Here is a 26,635-nt window from a genome sequence, read left to right on the forward strand (position 1 = left end):
TGAGTCCTTGAGTGTTCTGTGCTCCGTGGCTGCTAAAGAAACCACCAGGATGGCTGTCCCCATGGAAAGATGGCTCCAAGGCTTGAGGGAAGCTGGCTTACACGATTTCCATCCTTAAAGGAAGCTTTGAGTTGTCACAGGATTGGGGGATACTCCCGGCATTCAGCGGACAGTCAAGGTTAGCATACACCTGCAATCCTGAGCATTCGTGTCCAGTGGTGTAGCTGAGAAACCTTGCTTTAGCTCCAAGGCCTGTGGGTAGGTGTGCTTGCTTGCTCATTGAGAAAGGGTCTCAATGCATAACCTAGGTTGGTCTCAAAGTTGCAATTCTGCCTCAGCCTCCCAAATCCTGGGATTACAAATTTGCACCACTATGCTCCGCCCTGCCCCCACATCCAAATCTTTCTCAGGTTCATCCCGGGTCCTCTCAGCCTATGCCCTCTTGTCCCTGCAATGTTGCCTTGAAGGGCAAATGACAGAAAATAGACAAGAGGACATTTAGTACGGGGCCAGGGGCAGGAAGGACAGGCCTTTTCTGAGCAGGAAGAGGGGCTCTTAGGTAGTTCTGCAGTTAACAACAGGAAACTCTACTCAGTTTGAGAAGATGGAAGGACTCTGTGGCTGGGTGCCAGCGACAGGATGCAACTATGAGAATGTACTAATGCCACTGAATTGTACCCTTCAAAATGGCTTGTTTTTTATGTATATTTTACCACAATTAAACAAACAAAAAAGCAAGTATACAAGGTTGTTCTTTTTTTAAAATATTTTTTATTTGATTTTAATTTATGTGCGTTGGTGTGAGAGTTTCAGATCTTGGAGTTGCAGACAGTTGTGAGCTGCCTTCTGGGTGCTGGGAATTGAACCCGGGTCCTTTGCAAGAGCAGGCAGTGTGCTTAACCACTGAGCCCGGAAATCTCTCCAGCTCCATAAGGTTGTTCTTTAGTACGTGCTGTCAGCATTTTGCAGTTTTGTAGGGAAGAAAAGAAATGAGCTATTGGAGAACGGAGGGCCTGGGCAGAGGACTGGCATGTGGACAAGACTGCCCCGCCTGTCCCAAGTCTTTGCTCCAGGGTTTATCCAGGCAGGCAGTCCCAGCGCTCAACACCCGAGGGCGTATCTCTGCCCTCCCAACTCCCTGACCGCAGAGTTCTCTTGTCACTCAGTGTGCTAGGAGTCCAGGAGACCTTATTTTAGTCCAACCTCTGCAGTGAGGCTATTGTGTGCCTGGTAGCAAAGCTCTTTGCCCCCCACCAACCGCACACCCCACCCCCGGGCCTGTTTCCTGAACAGTACATAAGGAAGGACTCGGAAATTTTCCAACTCTCTTCCTATCTGCTCACTGCAAGAGTCTCTTCGCGGAGCCACATGTCCAAGTTCACCTTGCCTGTCCCTGGCATGAATCTCCAGTGACCTCCGTGGTCTGCCCCAGCAGTGGCCCAGAGCTCTCCTGCACCGGTCTGGGGAGGTTTACGACCTCACAGGGCGTCAGTCACGTTTTAAGCGCAGAGAGAGCGACTTGCTCCAGCGTGCCCAGCCGCAATCCAAAGTCCCGCTCAACTCGACGACCTGGGGACACATTTCTGGGAGAAAAACTTCAAGGGTAGAGGGGAGAAGGGTGAGGTACGACCCTGAACCAGCGCAGAGTATCCGTGAGCTACAGCGTGAAATGCAAGCGAGGGTGCGCGCTGGTTGCTTGAATAATTAATTGAACGCCAGGGTGGGGAGCTCCTGGGGGCGGGGCCAGCACTGAAGCCCCGCCCAGAGCTGACGTAGGCGGGAGGGAGGCAGGGCCAAGCGCGTAGCGTCTGGCACCGACTGACAGCACGGCGCCATGGCCGGGGACCCTCGCGCCAAGGCCGCCACTCTGGACCTGAGACACCGGCTGCTCAGGTACCAGGTGCTGGCTTGGAAGGCGCGCATAGCGCCCGCTCCGAGTCCCTGACTTCCCCTCCCCTCTCAGCCTACTAGAAGCCACTGTGGGACACCCCGCGGCTCAGGGGCGTCCCCTGCCCCGAGGAGGAGGACCGGGGCTTTGCCCCTGGCAGCCTAAGGAACTGGGCCTTACCGGAGGGGTGGGCAGTCCTGTCACAGGCAGGGTTAGAGGAAGTCTGGTTTTGGCCTGTGAGGGGAATCCTTGGTGCCACGTGGAGAGGAGGCGATGGCTGGAGTTTAGAACTAGACCTAGCCACCACTATCGAAGGCAGCAGGGGCCACTGGGAAGTTCCGGGCTGAGTCCAACTCCTAACATGGGGCTTTTCTTCAGGAAGCCATTCCGAGGCCTCTTTCACCAGGACCCAAGGAACTGGTGTGTGCAAGCACAACTGAGAGGGCCACCAAGGCTTAAAGAGTTTTGTCTCAGCAACTCTCTGCCCCTGTCCTGCTCTCTTAGGAATGAGAAGTGACAGTCACACCTTGTCCTGCAAGCTTTTGTCCTTTCTAGAACCGGGCAGAGTGAAGGAGGCTGTGACCAGGGGAGTCCCCACTTCGGGTCTTCAGACAGAGCTGGCCCAATTCTTCGCCTGTCCCCACAGCTCTTCCTGCAGACTCTTTTTTCCTGAGGATCCTGTTAAGATTATCCGAGGCCAAGGGCAGTACCTGTACGATGAGCACGGACGAGAGTTCCTGGACTGTATCAACAACGTGGCTCATGGTCAGTATGACGGTGCCTTTGGTGAGGTAGGAGAGGCGGCTGAGGCCATAAATTTGAGGGCCCCCCAGTCTTTGTGAAGTCGCCTGAAAAGGCCCCACATCACAGCTGTGCTAAACCAGGCCGGAATCAGAGGTTCAGGGAGCAGGGTCCAAGCTGGGCATAGAGCCCAGCCATGACCACAAATGTAGCATGATCATCTTGGCCCTGTACAGGGTCATCACCACGGGCCTTCACCCCTATTGACTGTTGCAAGGGCTAGAGAAAACTCAAGTAATGAATTCAGCCTACCGGGGCTCCCAGAGCTGATGAAGGAAAGGAAGGCTTTGCGTTAAAGGCACATTGCAGGCAGATAAAGGTTAAAAATCCAGTACTCTTCCCAACACTCAGGGGACAGAGGCCAGTGGACCTCTTGAGTTAAAGGCCACCCTGGTCGGCATAGCAAGTTTCAGGACAACCAGAGCTTCACAGAGAGACTCTGTCTCAAAAACGAACGAACAAATAAACAAAAAAACACCCACGGGCTGGTGGCTCTCACCTTTAATCCTAGCACTCAGGAGGCAGAGGCAAGAGGATCTCTGTGAGTTTGAGGCCAGCCTGGTCTACAAAGTGAGTCCAGGATAGCCAGGGTTACACAGAGGAAACCCTGTCTCAAAAAACAAGACAAGGGCTGGAGAGATGGCTCAGTGGTTAAGAGCACTGATTGCTCTTTCAGAGGTCCTGAGTTCAATTTCCAGCAACCATGGTGGCTCACAACCATCTATAATGTGATCTGATATCTTCTTCTGGCACTCAGGCATACATGCAAGCGGAGCACTGTATACATAATAAGTAAATAAATTTTTTAAAAAATCAAAACAAACAAACAAAAAGAAAAAACCCTGAGCCTTGTCGCTCATCGGACAGTAAATAAGAATCAACAGCCACTCACCTCCAGGTGTTTTGGATAATTGTTAATTACTGTTAACTTGCTTTGATCATGCTTGGCATGTGGTGAGCTCTGACCAACTGTTCTGTTACTGTGGTCGGCAGTCCCCCTCCAGCTGAGGGCCTCAAAACACCTAAAACCATGGGTTTTCTAGATAACATTTCTACAGGACCACCTGTCGAATCTCTCTGGAGACCTTCCATTCCAGGACCACCATCTCTGGGCACCCCCACCCCCATCATTAGCTCCCCTCTTTCCACCTTGCCTGCACTAACTTCATCTCACCTGGACGGGTTTGCAGATGAACTGGGGGGGGGGCCTGGGGGGGGGCTGGCTGAGTGGAGTCAGTCATGTGATGGAGGTGGCCCTCTTGCAGTTGGCCACTGCCATCCTATCGTGGTCCAAGCTGCACATGAACAGAACCTGGTGCTCAACACCAACAGCCGATATCTGCATGACAACATCGTGGACTATGCTCAGAGGCTATCAGAGACCCTGCCGGAGAAGCTCTCTGTGTTTTATTTCCTGAATTCTGGGTAAGTGAACAGCAGCCAACATCCTTCTGAGAACAAGTTCAAAGAAGAAAGGCATCCATGTGGGCACCGCGTTGTGAAGTGGCAGGGTTGGGGGCGACTTCAGGACGAGGCTCGCCGAGCTTCCCAGTTGTAGACCCTGTAGACCCTGGAGCTTTTTCTGTTGGTTTCAGTTTCTTCCTTTGTAGAAGACACCATCCCCTAACTTCCAGGCACATTGGGGCTTAGTAAAGTAATGGGTTTAGCTCCTCCTGGTGGATTCAGCCCTCAGGTGGCTCAGCAAGCTTTAAGAACATAAAGTGGTCCAGCAGAGAAATGTGAAATCATCGAAGGGTCCTTTTCTGGGGCAAGAATACAGAGGAGGCCTAGGAGCAGTGGGGGACCCGACTTGACTGTGCTTCCATGTAGCATGTAGATGCTAAAGGCTCCTGAGGTGGTAGTCAGGGGAGAAGGAAGGAAGGGTGCGGTCACTCTGGGATAAGTATTCTTGTCAAGGTTGGTCACCTCCTGGCACAGCCTGGGCAAAGGCCCTGTGTTGTGAAGGGGCAAGGAATGCTTGCTGAATTGAGAGGTTGAGTGAGCAGACCCTGGGAAGGGATCCAGGACCATAGCCAAGCGGGAGAAGTTGTTTTTATCTTAAGATCACTAGAAGCCGAGCAGTGGTGGTGCACACATTTAATCTCAGCAGAGGCAGGTGGATCTCTGTAAATTCAAAGCCAGCCTGATCTACAGAGTGAGTTCCAGGACAGCTAGTACTATATAGAGAAACCCTATCTCAAAGAAAATAAACCTAGAAAGCTATAGACCATTGGGAATGAGGGGTTTTTTTTTTTTTTTTCTGGTGCTGATGAGTGATGTTTCTTTTTCATATGTGTTGCATGTTTGCCTGAGCATGTCTATGCACCATGTGCATATGCCCTGTGGAGACCAGAAGGTGGTTTCAGATCTCCTGGAACTGCAGTTATAGGCAGTTGTGATCTGACATGTGGGGGCTGAAAACAGGTCCTCTGAGCCAGGCACAGTGGTACATACCTGTCATCCCAGCACTTGAGAGGCAGAGGCAGGTGGATCACTGTGAGTTCAAGGCCAACCTGGTCTACAAAGTGAGTCCAGGACAGCCAAGGCTACACAGAGAAACCTTGTCTTGGAAAAAAAAGAAAGAACGAAAGAAAGAGAGAAAAGAAAAAGAAAACAGGTCCTCTGGACGAGCAGCTGAGCCATCTCTCCAGCCCCCTCTGAGGGTTTTAGTTTTTAGTCAGGAAGGTCATGCTATCAGGATGGGGAGAGCAAGAGTGGCTAGTGTTGGGCACTTGCACTAGGAGTGGCAGTGATGACAGAGTTAGGACGATGATCACATGTCTTGAGAGAAGATTCCAACAAATAGCATTTGGGTTAGAGTAACAATCACAGGTGACATTGCCACTTAAGTCTTCAGTTTCCTGGAGAACTTCGAAGTAGAATTTACCTTCTTCGTTTCACAGGTAAGGAAGTGCACTGACGTAGTGTGCACAAGGCTTTTCCATCCCCTAGGAGCTAGAAGAGCCTAGACTAGAACCCCTGTAAAGGAAAGGGAACTGAGCACAGGAAGGCAGGTCCTGTTGTCGTCCTTCTGTGTGGACTCCAGTGACATGTCTCCAAGTCCTGTGACCTCTCTGCTCCCTGACCTGTTTCTCAGCAATTTGACAGAGTTGGTGTCTACCAGCTACCAGAGCCACTCCTGCTGTGTTCTATGGGACAGGTCCCACTCGGTTTTCCCCCCTCTGATCTCATCTATCTGCTTGGAAATAAATGGCACCCATGTGCTGGCGACTCAAAAATCTGTATCAAAAAAATACCCACAGACATTGGAGCTGGAGAGATGGCCTGCAGGTAAGAGCAGTGCCTGTTTTTCCAGAGAACCCGGATTTGACTGCCAGCACCTGTGTGGCCACTCACAACCCTCTATAACTACATTTCTAAAGATTCCAATGGTACGTTCATGGACACCAGGCACACATGTCAGGTAGATGCATATACAGGCAGAACACCCATACACATAAAATACATCTTTTAATTGAAACAAGAAGAGGCGCTTAGTGGTTAAGAACAACACTTGATGTTCTTACAGACAATCCAACTTCAGTTGCCAGCACCCACATCAGGTGGCTCACAACCTCCTAAACTCTACTTCAGTGCCCTCTTCTGGCCTCCTTTGGCACTGCACAAACAACCCAACCCCCACCACCCCAGCCCCGCCCCACCCCCCGCCATATAGACCACATTTACATTAAAAAATAAAAGGTTTTTAAAACCCAGATGCCTCCCATGTTTTCTACTTAAGGTTCTAAGTAGAACATCTGACATCTGAGTTATCTCCAACTTCATATATTCAAAAACAACCAAGAATTGTCTGTTCCTGGGCATGGTGGCGCATACCTTTAATCCCAGCACTTGGGAGGCAGAGGCAAGTGGATCTCTATGAGTTCAAGGCCAGCCTGGTCTACCTAGTGAGTTCTAGGCCAGGCCAAAAAAAAAAAGTAAAATAAAGGTTTTTGTTTTTCAAAACAGTTTTTCTGTGTAGCCTTGACTATCCTGGACTTCCTTTGTAGACCAGGCTGGCCTCGAACTCACAGTGAGCTGCCTCTGCCTCCCAAGTGCTGGGACTAAAGGCATGGGTCACCACCTCCCAGCCAAAATAATGCTTTTTGTTTGTTTGTTTTCAGACAGGATTTCTTTGTGTAGCCTTGACTGTCCTGGATTTGTTTTGTAGAACAGGCTGGCACCAAACTCACAGAGATCCACCTGCCTCTGCCTCCCTAAATGCTGAGATTACAGGTGTTTGCCACTTCACCCAGCCTGTAAAATAATGCTTAAAGAATTGCCTTCTACCAATCCTGGGTAAGATCACAACACTGCTTCTCTGTGATGCCCTGCCCCATCCCCACAGGCCTATCTAATCTGCCCCCAGGATCTCTCTTAGGTCATCCCCGTGGCTCTCAGGCACGCAGCCTGCAGGGCCTCCTCACTCCCACCTCATTCCCTTAGAAACAGCCAGGCTGCCTCCTAAAATGAGAGTTCCTCCTCCTCCTCCTCCTCCTCCACCTCGGCTCTAGGAGTGTGGCTGCATAGCTTCCCATTTCCTATGCTGGCTTTCGTCCCTCGGTTGCCTGACCATACCAAACAGAACAGGACCCGTGTGTTCTCTTCTGGAGAACTAGAATCTTCTCGGGATTTAGGGCAAGTATTACCTCTTTGTGGATCTATCACTGACCTCACTGTATGGATGGCTAGGGCAGCCACAACAAACAGTTACAGACTTGGGGTTTAAGCAATAGAAATGTATTTTCTCAGGCCAGGCATGGTGGCGTACGCCTTTAATCCCAGCACTTGGAGGCAGAGACAGGCGGATCTCTGTGAGTTTGAGGCCACCTGGTCACACAGTGAGTTCTAGGACAGCCAGGGCACTGTAGAGAGATCCTATCTCAAAAAATAAAATAAAGAAAAACAAATGCATTTTCTCAAAGTTCTGAAAGCTGGAGTTCCAGCACCATGGAGGCCTCAGTCCTTACCTAGCCGTTGACAGCCTTCCCGTCCACCTCAGAGGGTCTGTGCAAATGTCCCTGTATCTGGGGAGCCAGCTCGTTTCTCACATGGACAGCAATCAGATGGGTGGGAGGCTTGCCCCAAGTACTCCTTTCAACTAACCTGTTTCAAGGCCTCATCCACACAGAGCTCATTCTGAGGTATTAGGAGTTAGGGCTTCAACACAGCACTCTGAGAACAGTTTACTCCATGACCCCCCAGTTACCTACATGGAGCCTCCTTTGGGTCTCCCTCAGCACCCTGGGCGGTGTTGGCGCTTACAGAAATGATCACTCTGTCTTCATTGTGCGGCTTTCAAGATGGACGTATCAGAGCCAGGCTCTGATGGTGGTGCACGCCTTTAATCCCTGCTCCTGATGCACAGAAAGCACTAGATGTTTGCCAAGGGAATGGTGTCACGAGAATGCTCTCAATGCTGGAAGGGCCCCTTCTCCCTGGGAAGTGCTTGAGTGGTATTCTAAGTCATCCCATATTTTCTGTCACAGGTCAGAAGCCAATGACCTGGCCTTGAGACTGGCTCGCCAGTACACGGGACACCAGGACGTCGTAGTGTTAGACCAGTAAGTACAACTCACAGCCCTGCTTCTCCAGAACTGGGCTCCACAGGCCCGCTAGGGGTCTGTGAGGCTCTGACCTTGGGCATTAAGGGGGACAGAGGAGGAGGATGCAGGGACATTGAGAACCAGTGAGGCATGCAAACCAGACCCTGATGACACCTCCCTGGAGGCCTCGTCTTCAGCCCTTTCTGAAAGACCAGCTGGGGAGTGAAATCAGCCCCACAGCGTTTGGACATTCAGCTGACTGAGACAGAGACCAAAGGGCATTAGAAATGAGTTAAGATTTGAGATGCATTATAACCCTCCATCCCAACTGTACAGAGGAAAAACCTGATCCAGGGTGGTCAGATGCTTAGAATTGTGACATGCCAGCAATCGGCCTTGCAGGAAGCTGCTCCAAGCCTGGACTCATCCCCAGATCAAGGGCTTGGTACCTGAGTCAGAAAGATTGCTCTTTGTTTGCCTTCAACAGTGGCAGAGAGTAGATAGGGCTAGGCCAGGGAGTAAATGCCACCATTTGCCAGGACCTAAGCCCACATCCTGCTTCTCCCTAGTGCTTATCACGGTCACCTGAGCTCCTTGATTGACATCAGTCCCTACAAGTTCCGGGACCTGGATGGCCAGAAGGAATGGGTCCATGTGGTATGCACCCCCACCGTCACAACAGCTCAGTTTCCACCCCCAAGCCTGCATGACATGGCAGTGTCTCTCCCTACAGGCTCCTCTCCCAGACACCTACCGAGGCCCTTACCGGGAGGACCACCCTGATCCAGCAAAGGCCTATGCCAGTGAGGTGAAACGTGTGATCAGCAGTGCACAGGAGAAAGGCAGGAAGGTAACCACATCTTGACCTGAACAACTTAATGAGACCCTACACAAAATAATTTTTATTTTAGTAGTTTGTGTGTATGGGTGTTTTGCCTACTTGTACGTCTATGTACCATGTGTGTGCAGTGCCCTTCGGGGCTAGAAGAAAAAACTGGATCCCCAGGACTATAATTACATATGGTTGTGAGGCACTATGTGGTTGCTGGAAATTGAACCCAGATCCTCTATAAGAGCAACCAGTGCTCTTAACCACTGAACCATCTCTCCAGCCCTGGACTTTTTTAAAAAGTAAAAAGGTGAGAAGCCTGGTGTGGTAGCACACACCTTTAATCCCAACTCAGGAGGCAGACATAAGTGTGTCTCTGAGTTTGAAACTCAGAGCAAGTTCAGTACAGCCAGGCCTACAAAGAGAAACCCTGTCCCAAAAATCCAAAAATAAATGAATATAAAAGAGAGATGGCTCAACAGTTAAGAGCACTGACTGCTTTTCCAGAGGTCATGAGTTCAGTCCCCAGAAACCACATGGAGGCTCACAACCATCTATAATTTGATCTGATGCCCTCTTCTGTACATGCAGGCAGAGCGCTGTATACATTAAAAAAAAAATTCAAAAGGCAATTTCCCATTCCATCAACTGTCCAGTGTGCCAGATGGGCCTTGCCAAGGGGGAGCACTACGGGGAAATCATGCACGGACGAAGGGCTTTAAGCTGGGCAGATATGACCTCAGTGCTGGATTGAAGAATCTTCCTGAGGGCAATATGAAAAACAGGAAGACGTAAGACAGCATCTGCAGTAGCAAGGGACAAGAAGTGGGCTCAGATGTGACAGCCATGAGACAGTGGGTGTCGGCAAGATATGTTAAAGGACGGTGTAGGTAAGGATGAAGGCACATTTTTGTTCTAGGCAGGGTGAGACTGGTGCTGGCCCACATGGGGACAGGGAAGAAAAGGTTTATGAGGTGGAGGCTGGGGTACATAAGTGACTTTAGATGACTGGAGCAAGCCCAAGTACAAGGGGACTTAGGCATCAAAAGGGTGTCAGTCACACCCCCAGATGTGACATAGCACCCAAAGAGGCACTGCCCTCTGTCTCATCCACAGATTGCAGCTTTCTTCGCTGAGTCTCTGCCCAGTGTAGGCGGGCAGATCATTCCCCCGGCTGGCTACTTCTCCCAGGTGGCAGAGTGAGTAGACGGCCAGGCCCTGCCCAGGGGGAGGGTAGGCTCTAATTGGGTTTCCTGAGGTCAATTCCAAATTCCAACTATAGCCTGGCCTGATGGCCAGAAGTTTCTGAAACAAACCCTTAAGGAAATAGTGGCCCAGGGAAGGCCAGCCATATGCCCAAGGTGAGGACTCAACACCTCAGGACTTCCAACTCCTGGTCACCTCACCACAGCCATGTTCGCCATCTGTCCTCCACAGGCATATACGCAGGGCCGGAGGGCTCTTTGTGGCAGATGAGATCCAGGTCGGTTTTGGCCGAGTAGGCAAGCACTTTTGGGCCTTCCAGCTGGAGGGGGAAGACTTTGTCCCTGACATTGTCACCATGGGCAAGTCCATCGGCAATGGTCACCCTGTCGCCTGCATGGCCACTACCCAAGCTGTGTCAAGGGCATTTGAAGCCACGGGTGTAGAATACTTCAACACGGTGAGTAAAGCTGCAGGACAAGGGTTCTGTTAGTTGCCAATCAGCTGCCATATCCTTAGTCAGCTAAGACTTCAGGGCTATCCCTGTGCCCAGCCTGAAGGACTCTGAAATGCCCTCCTCTGGGAAGCACTAGTCAGGGGAGGTTTTTTGTTTGTGTAGCACTGACTAGCCTAGAACTCACTATGTGGATCAAATTGGCCTCAAACTCAGGGATCCACCTGCCCCAGCCTCTCAAGTGCTAGAATTAAAGGTGTGGGGCTGGAGAGATGGCTCAGAGGTTAAAGGCAACAACTGCTCCTCCAGAGGTCCTGAGTTCAATTCCCAGCAACCATATGGTAGCTCACAACCATCTATAATGAGATCTGGTGCCCTCTTATGGCATGCAGGTGTACATGTAGCCAGAGCACTGCACATATAATAAATAAATAAATCTTTAAAAAAAAAAAAAAAAAAAAAAGGTGTGTACTATCTCACCTGGCCTGGGTGGGTCAGATTTTTTTTTCTCCCAAGACAGGGTTTCTCTGTGTAGCCTTGGCTGTCCTAGACTTGCTTTGTAGATCAAGCTGGCCTTGAACTCACAGCAATCCACCTGCCTCTGCCTCCCGAGTGCTGGGATTAAAAGTGTGCGCCACCATGCCTGGCAGATTTTTTTTCTTCAAATACTGTAAAACATCTTTCAAAATTGGCATGTCTTTAATCCCAGCACTCAGGAGGCAGAGGCAGGTGGATCACTGAGTTCGAGGCCAGCCTGGTCTACAGAGTGAGTCCAGGACAGCCAAGACTACACAGAGAAACCCTGTCTCGGAAAAAAAAATTGTTAATCCAAATGCTGTCACAGATAAGGCTGTATAAAACACACAGAATGCAGGAATCCCTTTCCTTCCAGCAGCAGCTGCCTATGGCAGATGCTAGCTAGAGTCAGAAAGCTGAAGAACCAGCCTTAAATCCCAGCACTTGGGAGGGAGAGGCAGGTGGATTGCTGTGAGTTCTATGCCAGCCTAGTCTCCAAAGTGAGTCCAGGAGAGTGAAGGCTACACAGAAAAACCCTGTCTCGGAAAAACAAAAAACAAAAAATAAACAAAAAATAAACCAAAAAAGAAAAAAGAAAGAAAGCTAAAGAACCAAGCCAGGCATGGAGGTGCATGCCTTTAATCCCAGAAGCAGGCAAAGTTCAGGGCCAGCCTGGTCTACAGAGTGAGTTCCAGGACAGCCAAGAAGACTACACTGAGAAACCCTGTCTCAGAGAAAAAAAAGTCAGTGTGGGAGACACAAGGTCCACACCCTGTCATGGAGGGAAAGGGCCTTCACACACCCAGTTCAGTGGCAGCAGGTGCTGGGTGGGTGCATGAGATCCTTGGCCAGAGCCTCCTGCAATCACAGTCAGTGACCTTGAAGACAGTGAAACTATGTAAGGGGTGTGCAGCCTGGCTTTGCTACCTCTGTCTTTTGTTTCAGTGGTAGTGATCAAACCCCGGCCCCTTAGTGCCACGCAAATGCCTAACCCTGAGCTACCTTGGCTCCCAAGAAAGCTTTCCTTCTCAGAGGTGAGGACTGAAATGCCCTGTGGAAAATCTCTGGCTGTGGATGTGGAGAAGAAAACAGCCCAGAGAAGGAAAGGAGTTGAGTGTTCACTAGGACTTCCATAAACAGCTGTTTGAATTTTTAAGGAAGTCAGCATTTGGCAAGATGTCAGACAGGCAGTGAGGGTCACTCTAAGAAAGGGAAGTGATGTCTGATCTGGTGCTTTCGGTAGACACCACTTTCTGCCCAAATGAAAGCCCCTGGCCTGGGTGGTCTTCATGTCAGGGCAAGAAACGCTCCTAGACTATGTTTTAACTCTGGAGAGCCTAGGTTGGTAGGCATGGTATGTCATGGTCTGCTGTGACACCAGAAGGGACATCCAAACAGGACATGGACACAGGGTCAAGGGACAAGTAGAGGAGACAGAGAAGTCAGGAGCCAAGTCTGTAGGTGAGCAGTGGCTAGCCAGCTGTGGAGGGAGGCTTGTTTCCTGGCCCAATAGGGCGGAACCTGGTTCTTAATGCATAAGCTAAATCCAGCCCTTGTCTGTGTACCACCCTCTAGTTAGCTGGGTACTTGGTTATTTTCGTTAAGGCTTTTACATGTATTTACTTGTTTATGAGTGCATGTGTGGCTACTCATGTGTGAGAGTCAGAAGACAACTTTGAAGGGTCATTTGTTCCTTCTATCACGAGTTCTGAAATTCTAACTCAGTCCAGCAGGCCTGGCAACAGGTAACCTTAATCCACTGAGCTACCCCACCACCTCACCTCTACTGATAAACTCATGAGATGCTTTTGCCTCAGATAAAAAATTAGGATCCTGACTCTACCTTGCATCTATCCTGGTGTTTGTCTCTTAACTCTTAATTCTGAACCCTAGTTGCTTTTTGACCTGACTTGAACCCTCTCATGATGCACATTAACTCTTGGGACATTGTGGGTTATTTTTTGCCTGACATATTACCAAGAATCATTTATATTGTTTGTCACTCTGGTTTTCCCTGTTTTATGACACCCACACTTGACTCATTCATATCTGCTGATGTGCTTTGAGGCTGTTCTCTGGGCTATTGTAAACATTGTTTGGTTGGTTGTTTTGATTTTTCAAGACAGGGTTTCTCTGTGTACCCTTGGCTGTCCTGGAACTCACTTTGTAGACCAGGCTGGCCTTGAACTCCCTGAGATCCGTCTATCTCTGCATCCCAAGTGCTGGGATTAAAGGAATGAGCCACTACTGCCTGGCTCTGTGAAAATTCTTAACAGTCTGTTCTCCATGTGCAAAAGATCAGTTACAAATTAACCCAGAAGTCGAACTGGTAGGCCAGAGGGCATGCCCATACTCTATTTCAGAAGATAATGGCATGTGTTCCCAAGCTGTTCACAGTTCAAAACAGCTCACCCATACTTGTTGTTTGGGGATTGTTTTGTGATAGGCTTTTACTGTGAAGCCCTAGCTGGCCTGGTACTGAATACACAATCCATCCGACTTCAAACTGATGGGATCTTTCTGTCCCAGTTGAGCGCCAGCAAGATTACAGGAGTGTGTGCGCCTCCACTCAGCTCAATACTTTTTGTCAAAGATTTTAAAAAATGGTGATCCATGTGGTTTTGACATGCTGTTCCCCAAATTCAGATTTTGTAAGGCATCTCTATGATTTTTAGAGTTTTGTTTGTTTGGTTTTTCTAGAGAGGGATACTCTATTTTAGCTCTGGCCATTTACCTGCTGGGCCTCTCTCCACAGCACTCTTCCTAGTGAAGACCCACATGTTCCCTCTTCTGTGGAATAATGGTTTGTGTCGGTTTCCATTCTTTTTGTTTGCTTTGGTGAGGTTTTTTGGTTTAGTTTTTGGAGACAGGGTTTCTCTGTGTAGCCTTGGCCATCTGGACTCACTTTATAGACCAGGCTGGCCTCAAACTCAAGTGATCGCCTGCCTCTGCCTCCTGAGTGTTGGGATTAAAGTGCCACCATGCCTGGCCTGCTTTCATCCTTTTTTAAAGATTTGTTTATTACTTATACAGTGTTCTGCCTGCATGTATGCCTTCAGGCAGAAGAGGGCACCAGATCTCCTTATAGATGGTTGTGAGCCACCATGTGGTTGCTGGGAACTGAACTCAGGACCTTTGGAAGAACAGTGTTCTTAAACCTCTGAGCCATCTCTCCAGCTGTTTTCATTCTTTAGCTGCTAGTGCTTGTGAAAATTTCTATGTATCAATAAATAAAGCCGGGCGTGGTGGCACACGCCTTTAATCCCAGCACTCGGTAGGCAGAGGCAAGAGGACTGGTGTGAGTTCAAGGCCAGCCTGGTTGACAAGAGAATGGCCTAGGCCACACAGAGAAACCCTGTCTCGAAAATCCAAAAGAAAGAAAAATTTTTTCTGTGTATATGCATTTGTCTGTCTGCCTGTGTGTTTCTATGTGGAAGATACCTATCGAATTAAGGTTAGTTTCCTGCTAATATATACTATTAACACCTTCTCATCTCTTGAGTTTCTTTTTTTTTTAAAGATGGATCTTATTATGTATCCCTGGCCAAGCTAGAACTCACTGTGTAGACCAAGCTAGCTCTAAACTCCAAACTTACAGATGCATGTACCACCGTGTTACTTGGTACACTTAAAACACTTAATTACTGAGCTCCCTGGCCATCTCAACATTTATTTATTGTATATGAGCACTTTATCTGCAGAAGAGGGCACCAGATCACGCTATAGATGGTTGTGAGCCACCATGCAGTTGCTGGGAATTGAACTCAGGACCTCTGGAAAAGCAGGTGGTGCTCTAAACCACTGAGCCATCTCTTCAACCCCGAGATTTATTTATTTATTTTTTTTAACTTTTCTTTTTTCAAGACAGGATCTCTCTGTGTAGCCCTGGCTGTCCTGGGACTCACTCTGTAGGCCAGACTGGCCTCAAACTCAGAGACCTGCCTGCCTCTGCCTCCCAAGTGCTGGGATTAAAGACTTGTACCAGCATGCCCTGCTCATTTTTACAACTTTATATGAAACCAAATGTGACGGTACATGCCTTTAAAACCAACACTCAGGAGGCAGAAGCAGGCAGACTGTTGAGTTCTAGGCCAGCCTTGTCTGCATAGTTATAGGCCAACTAGAGCTACACACTGAAGCCCTACCTCAAAAAAGTATGTGAAAAATATTTTAGATGGCCCCAACTATCTAATTTTGTGTGAAGTACAAGGTGAGTGTCCAATGTCCAGAACCCAGTAAAAAGCCAGCTTAGTAGCACAGTTTTGTCATCTCAGAGTTAGGAAGGCAGAGACTAGATTCCTGGACAGCCAGCATAGTCTAACTGGTCTGCCCTAGGTCCTAGCAGGAGACAGGTCTCACAAACAGGATATTTACTGATAACATCCATATCCAAGGACATGTTTACCTCTGATCTCTGCACCCACATGGGTGTGCACACAAACTTTTTGAAAGGAGGTCTTGCAATCCTGGTTGGCTTGGAACTGTGTAGATCAGGCTGGCCTCAAACTCAAGAGATGCACCTGCCTCTGCCTCCAGTGTTGCTGGCATTAAAGGTGTTTGCTACCAGGTCCTACTTTGTTTGAAAACAGGGTTTCTGGAGACAGTTACAGGCAGATCTCTGTGAGTTTGAGGCCAGCCTGGTCTACAGAGAAACTATCTTTTAAAAAAAAAAAAAAAAAAAAAAAAAAAAAACAGAAGGGGAAGTGGGAGAGACAAGGTTTCTGTGGAGCCTTGGGTGTCCTGGAACTCACTCTGTAGACCAGCTGGACTCAACCTCAATCTGAATGCGTCTCTGCCTTCTGAGTGCTGGTATTAAAGGCATTTGCCACCACTGCTATGTAGACAGAAACTCTTGAGCCAAATTCCCAGACTATTTCAACTTGTTTTTTCAAAAGATTCATGTATGGGGCATTTTACCCATGTGTGTCTTCGTGTTCTGTGAGTGTGCTTGGTGTCCAGAGGCCAGAAGGGGCTGGACTAGCTCTCTCACCTCTTATACATGGCTTGAGTTGAAGACCCAGGAAGACAAGTAGAGCTCATAAGGACCCCCAGGAAACCAGTTTAAGACAACCCTAAGGCAGGTATGGTGGCACATGCCTATAATCCCAACACTCAGAGAGGCAGAGGCAGGTGGATCTCTGTTGAGTTTCAGGCCAGCCTGGTCTACAAAGTGAGTCCAGGACAGCAAAGACTACACAGAGAAACCCTGTCTCAAAACAAAACAAAACATTTGGGCCTGTGGCCTTCCCAAAATTGTCTTTGTGGCAAGTCCATGGATTATGGTCCATTTGGCAGAGCATCTGACATTACCATCCCCTGGCTTAGTTTGGAGGCAACCCGGTGTCCTGTGCTGTGGGGCTGGCAGTCCTGGATGTCTTGAAAACAGAACAGCTCCAAGCTCATGCCACCAATGTGGGCAGTTTCCTAATGGAGCACCTCAGCCAGCAGAAAACCAAGCATCCTATCATTGGAGATGTCAGGTAAGATTCTAGGGGCACACTAACCAAAATACCAGCTAGGGGTTCAGCACTGTTCCATCTCGTACCTTGGAATGTCTACATCTACCCTCTAAATGAACTGGGATTCTGAAGACCTTCATCCCACACCAAGGGGGGTGGGGAGGGGAGGGGATTACACCAGAACAGAAAGGCAAGGACCTTGGCTGTAATGTCACCACCTCCTCCAGGGGCACTGGGCTCTTCATTGGTGTGGATTTGATCAAAGATATCCTGAGGACACCAGCAACTGAAGAGGCAGACTATTTAGTCTCCAGGTACTTTTTCTTAAAATTAAGTTGCCTTCCCAAAATAGGAAACACTATGGGCCCCCTGTAGCTAGCCTACAATGAGCCTCCAGCTTTATATTTGGCTGAAAGCCTGTAGCAGCCAATCTGAAACACCCACCCCCTTAAACTAAACCTACTCCAACCAGAAAAAACCCTGGGTTTGAATGAACCTTTATTCACTACGTGAAATGCATTAATTTATCTACTCAATAGTAACTGGCCTCAGTCAGCTCATCCACTCCAATGAGGATCACAGATTATAAATTGTCAGATAAAGCCAGCGTGGTGGCGCACGCCTTTAATCCCAGCACTCGGGAGGCAGAGGCAGGCGGATCGCTGTGAGTTCGAGGCCAGCCTGGTCAACAAAGCAAGCCAACGATAGCCAAATCCCAGCACTCGGGAGGCAGAGGCAGGTGGATCTCTGTGGGTTCGAGGCCAGCCCGGGTCTACAAAGCAAGCCCACGCTAGCCAAGGCTACACACTTTGTCTTAAAAAAAAAACCAACAGCTGTCATGAGAGCCAGGTGGATCTGAGTTCACGGCCAGCTGGTCTGCAGAGCAAGTTCTAGGACACCCAGTGCTGTGTAGTAAGACAGTGGTAGGTTATGCACAAGGAATGGTGTACCTTGGGTGGGGACTAGTTAACTGGCCAGAGAACAAGGGCTGTTGGTAAAGTGTCTTATTCTTGCAGGCTGAAGGAGGACTGTATTTTAGTGAGCACGGATGGCCCTGGGAGGAATGTTCTGAAGTTCAAGCCTCCAATGTGCTTCAGCCTGGACAATGCACAACATGTGGTAGCAAAGTTGGATGACATTCTAACAGGTAAGCTCAGTAGAACACCCACCTAGCACGTGTCAGGGCCTGGGTTCAAGAGGACACTACAAATTGTCCAAGACCAGTAACTAGAGCCTCCCAGTATGCACCAGGGAGCCTGTAAGAAGCCAAGTATCTTCTAGATCAGAAAGCTCAAGAAGTGTGGCCTTTACCTACATGCACTGACAGGTATCAATATGGAATTCAGAGCTGGACATGGTGGTGACCACCTGTGATCCCAGCATTTGGTAGGTAGAATGGCCAGAGAGCACATGTTCAAGGTAATCCTGAACTACCTACACTGTATCTTTTCAAAACAAAAACAAAAACAAAAAAACCAGGTGGTACAGACCTTTAGTCCAAGCACTTTGGAGGCAGTGGCAGACAGATCTCTATAAATTGGGAGGCCACCCTGGTTTACAGTTCCAGAACAGCCAGGAATAGAGAAACTGTGCCCTGTCTCAAAAATGCAAGAAAACACGTTAGGCCTTGCACTAGTAGCACATACCTTAATCCCAGCCTCCATCTATAAAGTTCTGCAGCAGACAAAAGGGGAAAAATAAGATTTGTGCATTTATGCACATCCTGAATATTAATGACAGGAACATCATTTTATCTTTAAGCTAGGGCACCCTCAGCTGCTGAGTGGCTAAAATGAATGGCTGACTGCCATCAAATTCTCCCCATAACCTCTAAATCACTCAAGAAGGTCAAGAGCAGCCATGGTCTCCCTCAATTTATTTAAGGAAACTACTAAACTAGAAATTATATGCCAAAGTGATTGTTATACAAAGCTCAGATCCCAACACACAAAAAACAGCCAGCAAGGAACCTATCACTTCAGTGTTAACTAGCCCAATCCCTAGTGGATGTTTGGAGTTGGTACAGTTCTGAAAGGGTTCTGTGTACATAGCACGAGTGGTTGGTGACTTGACTAGACACAAGTGCTTTGGGCTCACATATGGGACCATCTGTGTTAAGGAAATGGTGGGACATATGCCTAGATAGAGAACTACCATTCCAAGAATCCTAGAAACTGAGGGTAGACAAGACTGGGGAATCATGTAGGGCAGATCTGTGGTCATCTATGGTCACTTTTGCAGACATGGAAGAAAAAGTAAGAAGTTGTGAAACACTGAGGATCCAGCACAGCTCAGTCAAGCACCTTCCAGGTAATCAGGACTTGTGTTTGCTAGATAGAAACTAAGGCTATGGAGCATAATACATGGCAAGGTATTCTCTAGATATGGAGGCTATGAGCACAAAATGGTAGCTGAAAAGATCAGGTGGGATAACAGCTCAAGGACCCCTGTTACAGGAGACCCTAGTCCCAGAGCACCTAACACCTCTAACACTGGGCAAGGTCTCACAAGAGCATCCCACACTCACCCAGGCTTGGGGGGTTTTTTAATTTTTATTTCAAAAGCTTGGATAGCTTCAATATCCAGGTCGTGGCAAAATCAGGACACGTGTAAAATACCTTACAATACATTAGATTCCCAAGAGGTACCAAAAAGTACAGTAAAATTAACACTTCCATTACTGGAAATGTATGACACAAATAATATAAAATTAAAAGGTGAAAAAGGTGACACTGGTTTCCTAAGATACAGTTTACTCTTTACAACCAGGGTCCACAGGTCCAGGCTACAGAGCGGCAGCAGGAAGCAGACCCTCCAATCTAGAACAGGGTAACCTGGTAATAAAATCAGCCCCCTAAATGCCGCTCTGGCCTCTGAGACGCCACACGCTGCCTACAACAACTAGAGCTCTGGAATAGTAAACAGGAGAGTGATTTCTGGGGTAAATTTTAAATAAGATGCACATGGGACAGGCCATAAAAGTTTGCCAAGTTAAATTTGGTACATAATTGTGTTCACTCCGCGTCCAAACAAAGCGTGTGCGGTCAGTCGGCCGCTCCTGCCGCCTCAGTATGGCTTGTAGTTATTCTGATGGCCACCGCGTCGCTGGCTCTTCCCGTAATTTGTACTACCCTGACCTAGGAATAAGAACAAGGTTGTGGTTGTGGCTACTGCTTAACTGTATGTACACTTATTTACCCAGTGCCAGGCGCTTTTGCCACATATCCTCATAATTTAATACCAGCTTCTCACGTCTTACTGAGAAAGCTAAACTAGAGCTCCATGTGGTAGCTCCAGCACATGAGCCAGGCCTGTCTGACTCCAAAGTCCCTGCTGCCATTGGCCCCTAAACTACCTGACCTGCCTCCCCTAGGAGGAAGTAGATGGGGCCTCCCTCTCCTACTTACTGTAGTCGTAGCCGGGGCCGTAGCCGTAATAGCCATAGGGCGAGTAGTCGTAGCCGCCATAGCCAGGCCCGTAGCCCTGCTGGTAGCCGTAGCCCTGGTTCCAGTAGTTGCCGTAGCCCTGATTCCAACTCTGACTCTGACCTGTGGGGGGAGCAGGGCACAGGGGCCCATGGACCATTTAGCACACGCAGGAGCTAGGATGGAGGAAATCCTGCCCTTTGGGTGGCGGGGTTACTATGGCAACTCAAGTAGAAGCCAAGAGGCTACTGTTCTGGTATAGAGGGCCTTAGGCCCAGCCTTGTAATCCAGGAGGTCAGGATGCGCCCGTTAGCTTCATTTGGGAATACTGGAAAGCTTACTCATACTCAAATCACCCTCTGGTCACCTCCACCCTCCCTTGGCAGCTTTGCCTTGAAAAAGATGCAGTTCAGGCTTTGGAGTTAGAGGGGCCTGGGATGGAAGGAGCTAAGCGCCTGGCACAGCTTTGCCTTTCTGCCCACAGGTATGTGTGTACCAAGACGCAGGACAGCCACAAAGCTAAGCACATCCCACTGTGCCCCCACCATTCTTCCCAGTGCAATGCAATTGTCCCCTTGGCCTGGGGGCCCCCAAGCTGCACAAGAGAGAGAGATAAGGCTCTTTCATTCTATGAAGCCATTGAACCACAGCAACACAAGCACATAACCTCCACCCAGGAAAACCATTCCTACACCTGAGCTGTGCCCACCTCACACCCAGCCTGCCCAGGCCTACCCTACTACACAGAACACCAAGAGGCAATCCCAAGACAGGCACAGAAAGCTCCTTGCAGGCAGGGAAACAGTCTTTATCCAGCTTCCACTTACCTCCACTGCCTCGGTTCCCTCGATTGCGGTTTCCTCGGCCCCCAGAGCCATACTGCTGTTGCTGATACACTTCTTTGGGCTGGGCAACCTTGATTTCACACTAAAAGCCAAGAGGACACTGGGTCAAGGCCTGTGGGACAAGCTCAGGGCTGAAATGCTACAAAGACCTCTATAGTAGTCAATGTTCAGTTGCTTGCTGGCAGGACACTAAGGTTTTTACTCTTTTCTTTTTGCAGAAGATACTCATCTTAATAGGATGGCAAGATGACCTACACCTTACAGATAAAGCAAGTGTATGGGGCTTTGTTGGAAGCCATAATGCCTGGCGCTCTCCTCTCTAAGAATTGGTCAATTCTGGTCTACAAAGTCCAGGACAGCCAAGGCTGACACAGAGAGACCCTGTCTCGAAACCCACCTCCCCAAAATTGGTCAATTACTGAGATAGGTTTTATTTTAAAGACAGTCCTGACACACTCCCATTTAAAAAAAAATTTTTTGCCAATTACTGAGATAGGCTTTATTTCTAAATCTCAACAGTCACTTTTATGCCTGAAAACTTCCAAGAGGGTAAAAAATGCTTCTACTTTGTTTTTAAAGACAGTCCTGACACACTCCCATTTAAAAAAAATAAATTAAAGATAAGCTGGGCAGGCACATGCCTTTAATCCCAGCTCAGTCTGATAGTAGCCTGGTACAGAGGGAGATGCTGCCTCAAAGAGGGGTGGGAGGATGTTATTATCTCCCTGTCAAGCTTTCTATTTTATCTCACTGAATGAAAAGACACTAAGGAATTTGGATGTTTACTGAGGTCCACCAGTAGCAGTCACTGCCGCAGAGGCTCAAGGCTCCTCCTCCTACTTCACATTAGAGCACACAAAAAAAGACAGCAGTCATTGTCCAGTGGAATAATTTAACAATGTCCCAACTGCCTACCTAATCCCCAACCCAGTGAGAATGGCAGAGAACCTTTCTGGAGCCCCACCCTAGCTCATCTGGCTGCCACTCCAAGTTCTCCAGTAAGCTACAGTCAGCCACACCTTCAACCCTAACCAATTTGAAATCTATGACTTCACCAGCACACCACTTCACGAAACAGGACTCCACATTTGCAGGTAACAGGATCCCAGCAAGCTTTTTAGGTCACTGCCTACAGTAGAGTTGACTAAAACATGCCTAAATGGGACAAGAATTAGAAGCAGTAGCAAAGCTCTGGAGCAAGACAAACCCACTTGGGGTCCAGATGAAAACCCACTTACTATAACTACTGAGGTCCAGAAGACTGCCTTTTACTTGGTTTTTTTCGGAGACAGGGTTTCTCTGTGTATTCTTAGCTGTCCTGGACTCGCTTTGTAGACCAGGCTGGCCTCCAACTCACAGTGACCCACCTGCCTCTGCCTCCCAAGTACTGGGATGTTGGGGAGATGGTCTGATGTATTTTGATGCTAATTACTGCTTACTGTCTCTGACTGACCTTTTGCTTAATAAAAAGTTATCCCACCTGGGCCAGGCAGGAAATAGGTGGGACTAGGAGAGGAAGGAATTCTGGGAAGGACTGCCTCCAGGAGAAAGGAAGGCCACCATGGGATAGCTGGAGAGACAAGTACATGGCTGGCAGCATGGATAGAAAATTCAGCTCAGATAAAAAACATGAACAAGTATGAGATTATGGATGAGAGGTAACTTGATAAAAGTTATTACAAACGGATGACATGAGATTGAGACAGGGATCCCATGTCTGAGGCCCTACTATAAAAAGTAGTTTAGAAGATTGATATTTGCCCTGCCCCAGGTTAACCAAGGCTATTTTAAAATATAACAAGTGTCTGTGTCTTAGTTGATTGCTAGCCGTGCCTACAGGTAATACAGATAATTTTAAAAACAATACTGGGATTAAAGGAGTGCATCATCACACCCAGCTCAGAAGACTAATTTCTTTACAACCACTGCAGATCTCATAACCCACGGACCATACACTATCAATCCTAACACTAAATCAGGACCAGAGAGTCTAGTCGGCAGCTCTAGTCACAGAAGCCAGGCTTCCTCTGCCTCCTTTACGCCTGGTTTTAGTTTTTAACGTGCCTTCTGAGTACAGTGTGTGGTGATGCCTACAGAGGCCAGAGAGCATCAGATCCCTTGGCCTGTGGTTATAGGCTTATAGGTGGTTGTGAGGCACCATGGGTGCTAGGAATGAAGCAGGGTCCTGAAGAACCAGCGTTCTTAAGCCATGGAGCCAGCCCAGCATCTCTTTGAGAAGGACCAAACCACATGTGTGTTTGGTTTTTGTTTTTTTTTTAAGAGACAAGGTTTCTCTGTGAAGCCTTGGTTGTCCTGGACTCACTTTGGAGACCAGACTGTCCTCCAACGCATAGATCTGCCTCGCCAAGTGCTGGGATCACAGAGATGTGCCACTATACATGCACCTCCTAACCTAGAAGGCTCGTACAAGTTAGTCTAAGCTACTAACCTAATCTACACTGCCAAGAGCAAGTGAGGCAGTTATGACACCTTACCTTGCTTCCACTGACAGTATGAAATTTTTTCTCCAGAACTTTCTTCACAGGATCTTCCTCTTTAAATGTAATAAAAACAAAACCCCGTCTTTTATTCAGCTTGGGATCTATTGGAAGCTCAATAGCTTCAATCTGTAAAAACATAAGCAAAGTTAAGGTTTAAACCCCTCTGGTACCCCACAATAGATAAGAACCTAAGAAAAGACCACTGAAAGGTGAGAAAACCCCACTTAATCTCCAGCCAGGCAAGGCCAGCAAAGACCAGGGACAAACAAGCCACACTCACCTCCCCAAACTGGCCAAAGTACTCTCTGATCTTCTCCTCCGTGGCTTCAGGATTCAGACCTCCCACAAAGATTTTCTTCACAGGATCCTTTTTCATAGCCATAGCCTTTTTAGGGTCGATGACACGACCATCCAGCCTGTGCTCCTTCTGGTCTAAGACCTGTGTGTAAATCAGAAATGTGTCAGGTTCTAAACAAAGTAGCCTACTTCTCTCTAGAGCTAAATGGAGTTCCCAGCCCAGTGTTCTCCAAGCCTCCCACACAGATCACCACCTGGGCACACACAACCCCATCAGCCTTTGGACATGCTCTGTACCCACTTTTCTAACCTGTAGACCCACCCTTTCAATAAAGTAGCAGTGGCCAAGAACACAGCACCATCTAGTGCTGAACTCCTCACTCTGCCTTCACTTTTTCTGAGATTTAAGATTTGTGGTCCCATCCCCATTTAAATTGGACAAAAACATCTATCCTCCCAGCAATCTTCAACTTTTTGTTTCTGGTTTGTTTTTTTTCTTTTCCCAGACAGGGTCTCTCTGTGTAGCCTTGGCTGTCCTGGACTCCCTTTGTAGACCAGGCTGGCTTCGAATTCACAGTGATCCGCCTCCCTCTGGGTCCCAAGATTAAAGACATGCGCCACCACCACTGCCAGGCTTAGGGCCCAGCAACTTTTAATCTCTACAGTAAATATTTAGCACAACATCAAGCCCATGAATAGACATACAAAAGACGTAGTAAGAAGGCCAAAGGCAGGTGGTGGCGCATGCCTTTAATCCCAGCACTCGGGAGGCAGAGGCAGGTGGATCGCTGTGAGTTCGAGGCCAGCCTGGTCTACAAAGTGAGTCCAGGATGGCCAAGGCTACACAGAGAAACCCTGTCTCGAAAAACCAAAAAAAAAAAAAAAAAAAAAAAAAAAAAAAAAAGAGAGAGAGAGAGAAGGCCAAAGGCAGTACCCTAGTTCCTGTCCAAAAGTATCCTCCTGCAGGATACTCAACAAGCTCTTAAATTACTGTGAAATGTAATCCTATGGAATCGCTCCCTCACATGTATCCCACTCAACCTGCACTATCCCTCAAAACCTGTCTCCATCATCTAACACTGCAGGGCACAAGTTCCTTGGGACTCAGAATCCTAACAGAGACTGCTGCTGAATCCCCAGCTTACCTTCTCCACACTGGAAGAATCCTTGAAAAGAATAAACCCAAACCCTCTTGATCGTCCAGTGTTCGGATCCATTTTTATTGTACAGTCAACGACTTCTCCAAACTTAGTAAAATAATCCTTTAAATCTTTTTTGCTGGTATCCCAGCTCAGACCACCAACGAACATTTTTCTGAAAGTGAGACAGGGTCACAAATCTTAGAAACAGATGGATTTTTTATCTTCTTACATAAGTATGTCCCTGGATACACTTTGCAGGCAAGTGTTTGTGAAGCCACTGTCCCAGGAACCAGTCCGCCATGGCGCCCCTTTTCTAGTTAATCCCTCAAATATTACTCTGCAACCTCGACTCAACTGGAACTCACAGCTGAACGACATTGTATAGCCACACTGCGGGAAAGGCACAACGGGGTAAAGATTGTAACCTATGACCTCTCTCAAGTTTGAATTAGCGTGTTTTGCACACATCAATCTACAAGAGCTCGCTTTCCGTTCTTCCCCGCCTACCGAAAACCGGTCCCAGAGAACTCTTCGAGCTTCCTGGGGCCGCGAGCGCCCCAGGGTTCAGACTATGACTCCGCCCCTCGACCGGAGGCTGGCTAGGCCCGGCTCGCCGCGCGCCAACTCCGCCCACGCAGCCCAGACGCAGCCCTCGCCGCCCGATTCGCGGTCGGCCGCTTTTCCTCTTCCGGGGCCGCCCGCCCAAGAGGCCCGCTGCGGTCTAAGCACCGCGCGCGGAGCCCGAGAGGGCCGCACGGTCGACCCCGCAAACTCCTGCAAAACTCCAAAGCGCCTGACCGCGCCCGGGCCCACCGGCGGGCGCGCCTGGCACCGCTCCGCCGCCCGCCCGCCCATCCCCCCGCCGCGTGGCGCCAACAAAAGACTGTCCCGGAACAAAGGCGGCGGCCCGCGGCCGCACCTACCCCGCGTCCTCCTCGTTCTTGCTGGCGTTGATCTGGTCGCCCTCGGCGCCGTTCTGGTTCCCGCTCGGGGGTGCAGTGGTCCCGCCCCCAGATGCGGCCGGGGCGGCGGGGGTCGCCGCCCCAGCGCTGGGCTCGACCGGGGCCTCGCCTTCGGGGGCGGCCTCGTGTCCATTCTCGGTGGCTCCCGTCGTCTCCATGGGCTGCTCCTCAGCCGCGTCCGACATGGTCGGCCAGGCCGCAGCGGCTTCTGGAACGAGCGGCGACGGCGCGTCAGGCCCCGCGGCACTCCCCAAGCTCCCGCCCACCGCCCGCGGCCCGGCCCCGGCCGCTCACCTCGCCGCCGATGACGCCGCGAGGCCCTACTCGCCGCGGAAGGCGACGCGGGCTTGGCCGCGTTCACGCTCGCACCCCCGGGGGTTCCTCCGCGTCCACCGACGCTGTAGGTTCGCTCGGCCGCCGCCGTACGCTGCTGATAGACCAGACCTGAGCTCTGTCCCGCGCGGTGCCACCGCCTGACAATGCCAACTCGTGGAGCTCTTTATAATGCCGGAGCCGGGAACCACCTCGCAATAAGCGATGTTCTCATTGGCTGAAATGAACCGCCACTCACCATTGTCCGGGCTTGTTATTGGCTGCCACCGCGCGCGCGCTCTAGATCCGGGCGGGCTTTGTCCTCATTTTAGAACGCGCGCGAGTCGGAGAACTGCGTTCTGTTCCGGTCACCGGGCGAGCACCTGAAATGTCCCCAAGCTGCCGGGGGTCACAGGGCAGTCTGTCATCCCCTCCTCACTATACCCTCCTCGTCC

General features: G+C 49.2%; 2 protein-coding genes across 3 annotated transcripts; one reads left to right on the plus strand and one right to left on the minus strand.

The window, feature by feature from the left end:
* The first annotated feature begins 1,834 nt into the window (after positions 1-1,834).
* On the plus strand, positions 1,835-19,611 carry Phykpl (5-phosphohydroxy-L-lysine phospho-lyase). Its single transcript, XM_051167268.1, has 12 exons — positions 1,835-1,900; positions 2,500-2,653; positions 3,955-4,114; positions 8,179-8,253; positions 8,805-8,892; positions 8,969-9,085; positions 10,181-10,263; positions 10,502-10,727; positions 16,563-16,717; positions 17,713-17,843; positions 18,938-19,006; positions 19,466-19,611. Exons 1-12 carry the CDS (start codon positions 1,835-1,837, stop codon positions 19,552-19,554), a joined length of 1,413 nt encoding a protein of 470 aa, XP_051023225.1. The 3' UTR covers positions 19,555-19,611.
* On the minus strand, positions 19,230-26,363 carry Hnrnpab (heterogeneous nuclear ribonucleoprotein A/B). Of its 2 annotated transcripts, XM_051168445.1 has the most exons (8): positions 26,163-26,363; positions 25,830-26,076; positions 24,910-25,078; positions 23,748-23,906; positions 23,462-23,593; positions 20,949-21,048; positions 20,104-20,244; positions 19,230-19,833 (listed from the first exon to the last, which is right to left on the minus strand). In XM_051168445.1, the coding sequence occupies exons 2-8, from the start codon at positions 26,051-26,053 to the stop codon at positions 19,763-19,765; spliced, it is 996 nt and encodes a 331-aa protein (XP_051024402.1). In that variant the 5' UTR covers positions 26,054-26,076; positions 26,163-26,363; the 3' UTR covers positions 19,230-19,762. The 2 variants fall into 2 exon arrangements, with proteins under 2 accessions (XP_051024402.1, XP_051024403.1); XM_051168446.1 differs by lacking the exon at positions 20,104-20,244 and having other exon boundaries at positions 26,163-26,360.
* Positions 26,364-26,635: the final 272 nt, after the last annotated feature.

This window comes from Acomys russatus, chromosome 25, assembly GCF_903995435.1.
Source record: "Acomys russatus chromosome 25, mAcoRus1.1, whole genome shotgun sequence".
Lineage (NCBI taxonomy): Eukaryota > Metazoa > Chordata > Mammalia > Rodentia > Muridae > Acomys > Acomys russatus.

What these genes read in the sequence shown, in the direction of transcription:
- Phykpl (XM_051167268.1), top strand. Translation starts at nt 1,835, where the DNA reads ATGGCCGGGGACCCTCGCGCCAAGGCCGCCACTCTGGACCTGAGACAC. An exon ending in TATCAACAACGTGGCTCATG is followed by an intron (nt 2,654 to 3,954) that starts GTCAGTATGACG and finishes GCCCTCTTGCAG; the next exon opens with TTGGCCACTGCCATCCTATC. An exon ending in CACAGGAGAAAGGCAGGAAG is followed by an intron (nt 9,086 to 10,180) that starts GTAACCACATCT and finishes TCTCATCCACAG; the next exon opens with ATTGCAGCTTTCTTCGCTGA.
- Hnrnpab (XM_051168445.1), bottom strand. Translation starts at nt 26,053, where the DNA reads ATGTCGGACGCGGCTGAGGAGCAGCCCATGGAGACGACGGGAGCCACC. An exon ending in ACTTTGGCCAGTTTGGGGAG is followed by an intron (nt 23,594 to 23,747) that starts GTGAGTGTGGCT and finishes ATGTTTTTACAG; the next exon opens with ATTGAAGCTATTGAGCTTCC. An exon ending in AGGGAACCGAGGCAGTGGAG is followed by an intron (nt 20,245 to 20,948) that starts GTAAGTGGAAGC and finishes CTCCCCCCACAG; the next exon opens with GTCAGAGTCAGAGTTGGAAT.